Source organism: Pteropus vampyrus, unplaced genomic scaffold, assembly GCF_000151845.1.
Source record: "Pteropus vampyrus isolate Shadow unplaced genomic scaffold, Pvam_2.0 Scaffold409, whole genome shotgun sequence".
Classification (NCBI taxonomy): domain Eukaryota; kingdom Metazoa; phylum Chordata; class Mammalia; order Chiroptera; family Pteropodidae; genus Pteropus; species Pteropus vampyrus.
In genome coordinates, this window is record NW_011889190.1 from 380,605 (window position 1) to 385,499 (window position 4,895).

The 4,895-nt window shown below is 55.9% G+C and overlaps 1 protein-coding gene across 1 annotated transcript in view; it reads left to right on the top strand.

Annotated features, from left to right (window-relative positions):
• CNTN6 (contactin 6) overlaps positions 1 to 4,895 on the top strand; it is a 180,684-nt gene that overhangs the window by 162,185 nt on the left and 13,604 nt on the right. The window contains exons 16-18 of the mRNA XM_011380851.1: positions 2,401 to 2,635; positions 2,718 to 2,833; positions 4,095 to 4,281. Of these exons, the coding sequence (XP_011379153.1) occupies positions 2,401 to 2,635; positions 2,718 to 2,833; positions 4,095 to 4,281 (538 nt within the window). The remainder of the gene's footprint in view (positions 1 to 2,400; positions 2,636 to 2,717; positions 2,834 to 4,094; positions 4,282 to 4,895) is intronic.

Below are 4,895 nucleotides of genomic sequence, written 5' to 3' on the forward strand. Positions count from 1 at the left end.
GTAACTGCTAATTTTTTAAAGGGTCTCTTAATTCATATCTTCTCCTGAAACGTACTCCCCAGCGCTCCCAAGTGCGAGGGCCTTGTGCCGCATGCCTCATAAAACGTGCCTGGAAAATTAGGCACGTGGAATAAAATACTATGAGCTAGAGACACACAGAGATACACGGGGAGTGACACACCTTTTATGTAAAGGAGCAGCCAGTGGAAACATTCAGCCCTGCAGGCCACAGAGCCTCTCTCAGCTCGGCCATCGCCGTTTGGAAAGAGCCAGAGGCCCTATGCCAAGAAGCAGGCGTGACTCTGTTCCCAGAAACCTGTGTTTTCAAAATGAGGCCACAGACCCGGCTGGCTCTGAAGTGCCGAGAGGGCTGACTCTCGGTGTGAACTGAAGGTTTGGTTCTTGCAGACACCGTGGTGAGCTGCATATTATCAAATTTGTCCAACTCGATGGGTGTCCCTCCCAGAAGAACTCCCAGATTCGCGGACACGACTGGACGCTTCCCGTGCTTCAGGGAGAAACTCTGTCCCCCGCCCGCCCTCTGCCCACCTGACAACAGAGAACCCGAGTCTCTTTTTTCCTAAACGACACACACGTTCGCTCTTCCTGAGGCAACGTCGTGACAGACACCGCTCGGACTCACAGAAACAGGAGTCCTCTACTTCTCGGAGGAGCGGCCAGGTGGCCTAACTCCGCGGCATCGAGCCGCAGTCAGGCGCTCGGCTCCCGCTCTCCGCGGGGTCTTCCGTGCTGCTCAGAGGCGGCCTCGTTCCGCTCCCGGGGAGGGGACCCCGCGAGCCCGCAAGCCCGCCTCTCCGCCCCGGCCTCGGGACCCGCGGTGTCTCTCCTCCCCTCGGGGTCCGTCTTCGTCGGTCTGGCCCGCGGAAGGCGATGGGGGACGGAAGGGTCTCAGCAGCCCAGCAGGCGGGTCAGCAGGCAGGGAACCGAGACGCCGCTCATCACGGTCCTGAGCCCGGGAGCCCGCCGGCCACCGGCCCCGGGGACCCAGGCCAGTCCTAGTCGTCCCCCGTGCTTGTCGCTCAGTTCTGCCCATTCCCTTCACCTCCAGGGTCCTCCCTGGCCAACGGCTCAATCGGATCTTCTTCCTCTAACGTACAGCTTTACTCGTTGCTTCCCCAGCTTCAGATCACGGCTCCGGTGTGTTTTCTACTCACCGCTGCCCTAAGTATCTGCTGTTCCCCCCTCCACACCTGTGTCACAGCCACGCCCTGCAGGGCACAGGGCTTGACGGGATCTGTTAGTCCCTGCAGAATACACGGATTCGCACCAGAGCGTCTCACGGAGCTGACCGGGATGGCGCCTTTGCTGCCGGCGCCCACGGCTGGCAACCCGGTGTGGTCCTCGTCACAGGGGGCTGTGGCACCGGGAGTGGGGACAGGAATGGGTAAGGGAGACGGCAGAAGCAGTCGTGGGCCTGAGATGCTCAAGCGTTAGGTCCCAGCGGGTATGACGATTCGTCTGTGAAAAATCGTGTTTAAAAAAAAGGAAGGCAAAGCATTTTATTTTGGAAAAATTAATTCCATGGATTCTTAAATGCAACTTTCTTGAAAACAGGTGGCAAATTTGTCTAAATTCAAGCACAAATTCGGTTTCATTGATGTGATTATAACGTTCGCTATCTGTAGGGTTCTGGGGAACTCGTGTCTATTTTTGTTTTGTAATTTTAGTAAGTTTAGCTTTTAAACAAATTTTAAAGAACTCGGTCTCTGTGGGAATCAGCAAAGTTCTCATTTGTTTGTTCGTTTGTTTGTTTGTTTGTTGTAAGTCAGGGAAAGTGTATAGCAATGTGCCTGCTGATGAAGATACACGCTTATACAACGCTGGCAGGCCCTCTATACTTTGGGGTTTAAGTAATTCTGTTCCAGGTCTTAAAGCAAATGTTATCACACAGTAACGACCCCGCCCGTGTCTTACAAGAATTGGTGAAAAATGTCATGAAAGGGAAACGTAGCTGGCCTTGGAACGATCGAAGTTAGTTTTGTGCTGCGTTCAAACACGCATATCAAAACACGAATGTAGAATGTTTTAACTTATTCAATGTTACCATCCTCTAAACCCCTTTATTGTGATGCTTTATGAGTAATACCTTATGATAAGGTATAAGATATGATACCTTATGAGTAATCACGGGGAGAAATATAAACACGTAAAACCCGTTTTCCATTTCTCTTTAAAATTGTCCTTGATGTATCTGAGCATCTTCCTCGGGCCCGTTTTCTGAGCGTCATTCCAAACACGAGCACCCTCATGTTGTCGGTGCCTCATCCCCGGGTGGGTACCCACGTTTGCCTCTGCGGTAGGCCCAACCCTCCCCGAACTCTGCAGTCGCTCTAGAACGTGCTTCTGTGAGTACTCAGTGGTCGCTCGCTTCTGCCCAAGTCCATCCCGGAGGAGCTGCAGAGCGGAGGGGAGTTCGGCTACCTGGTGCTGCTGCGGCCGGCGGGCTCGGCGGCCTGGACGGAGCAGAGGGTCCCGGCGGTGGAGTCGTGCAGGTTCGTCTACAGAAACGAGAGCATCGCGCCGCTGTCCCCCTTCGAGGTCCAGGTGGGCGTGTACAACGCGGAAGGGGACGGGGCTCTGAGCGCCGTGGCCATCGTCCACTCCGGCGAGGACGGTGAGTGGCGGCCCGTGCGCCCCGCGTCCCTCTCCGGGGCGCCGCGGCGCTGAGGGCGGCCGTGTCTTTCTCTGGCCGGCAGAGCCTCAGCTGGCCCCGCGGGGAACTTCCGTCCAGAGCTTTTCCGCTTCGGAGGTGGAGGTGTCGTGGGACGCCATCGCCTGGAACAGGAGCACGGGCCGCGTGCTGGGCTATGAGGTAGGGCCCGCGACCGCGCCTGTCCCCGTGCACCTGCTCGCTGGCTGGCCGGCCGCCGTGCGGCACCCCTGTGCCGCCGGCCCAGCCCCTGGCGGGTCACAGCGCGGGCCTAACCCTGCCGAGCAGGGAGCGCAGGGGACCTGCCAGGGGATCTGAAGCCGGTCAACGAAGCGTCGCATTGAAAAGGTGATCGGGTCGGACCGCACTTACTCCTTCAGAGGGCGCTCACGCTGGCTTCTCGGGGGAAGGGGAGCGTCTGACCCTTGTCGACCTGACGCCCCTGGAGCAATTCACGGGGGACCCCTCTGACCAGGAGCGCGGCTCGAAAGGTCAGCTTGGGAAAGGCCGTTAGGCGATGAATTCTCCTAAATCTGTCAGTCACGGCCTGCAGGGTGTTCGTCCTCACGAAGTTAAGGGACGAGTCTCACCAGGTGACACGGATAGCTTTGCGCTTAGAATAAAAGCGCAGTTCCAGATCGCCTTCATTTTGCCTCGCGCCGGTTTTTTTTTTTTTCTTTTTTTCCCCTTTTTACACGAGGCCTGTGGTCCAAACAGAAAGCCGTCCGCAGTGACAGGTGTCTCCGCCCCGGTCAGCCCAGAGCGCCTCCGGCGCCGCCTCCCTGAACCCCGCCTGCTTCTCGGCGCGGGTCCCTGGTCTCCCGACTCTCTGAAGTCTCCCTTGCTGCCGAGGGCCGTTTCTCGGACGTTTACAGCGCCGTTTTCCTACATCCCGGCCATGCACGCACCCTCTGCTCTTCTCACGTGTTTATAGAGTCCAACCTCGTAACTAGATTTCAGGGGCTCGAGGGCAGGTCCCACCCTTCATTCTCCCTTCTCAAGGGGCCTAACACAGTGCCGATGCGCCCGAGCGGCCCGGTCCGAGCTGGAGGACTGGCGAACTGCCATTCAGAGCACCCCGGAGGGCGTCAATAGCAAAACAGGACACCTGAAGCCCTCACCCGATGGCCAGAATCTTGATTTGGTCTGACTTATCATCTACCCCTTGTTAAAGCCGATAGACTCTAGCTAGCTCGTGGAATATTTTATTTGGGTCATCTAAAACACCCAGGTTCTCTGATTTCCACTGCGGATTTGTATTTTGTATGCCCTCCCTATAAATACCGGACTCAGTTGGTTGCTGCTGTACAGCCGACTGAATCTGAAGATAATCCTGCCGTTTATGTTCCCATCTGCTTCCCTACCCCGCTGTGCTTGACGGCTGTGGGGGGACCGTGACCGTTCGCTCTGTTTGAATGACCAGGTCCTATACTGGACAGATGGCGCCAGGGACCCCATGGTTGGTAAGATCCGCGTCAGTGGGAATGTCACGAGCAAGACCATCACAGGGCTGAAGGCTAACACCGTCTACTTCGCCTCCGTCAGAGCCTACAACACCGGTGGGGCCGGGCCCTCGAGCCCCCCAGTTAACATCACCACCAAGAAGTCGCGTAAGTATTCCCCGCGCTCCGGGAAGCGACACCCATCGCAGGCAGAAGCACGTGCGTCTGTCCCAGCTCCATTTCATGCCCCCGCCTCACGTTTTCACAGACGTTCATTGCTCTGTCCCTCAAGTACGGGCCATGGTTGAAGCTTTCTCGTCTCAGTCAGAAGGAACTGTTTGGGTACTTTTGGAAATATCCTGAGTATATAGGGGAAGGGCAGAAGCCTGCAGCGTTTGGGGACACAGGCTCCGATGTCCCCTCCCAGCCGGAGTTCACGCTCGGAACATCAGGTGGTTACTTACCTTTCGGTCTCAGAGCCTCATCTGTAGAAATAAACACGTGGTACGTATCTCCCCACCCCAAATCCAATAATTAACTCCTTTGCTTCTTCATGTCTCCCTTAATAACCGGCCAGACGTCTTACACAGAGGCAGGGCCTTCTGAATAAAGAATGATTAGTTGATTGCTGCGGCCCCTCTCCTACCAGGGAGGCTGGTTTTGCACAAATATTCCCCACTAAGAGGCACAGTAATTACTGGAGAAATGTCTGATCAGATATGACTTAAAAAGAGCTGCCATATGTATGTTTCATGCCTGCATAATATTTACATATTCATTGC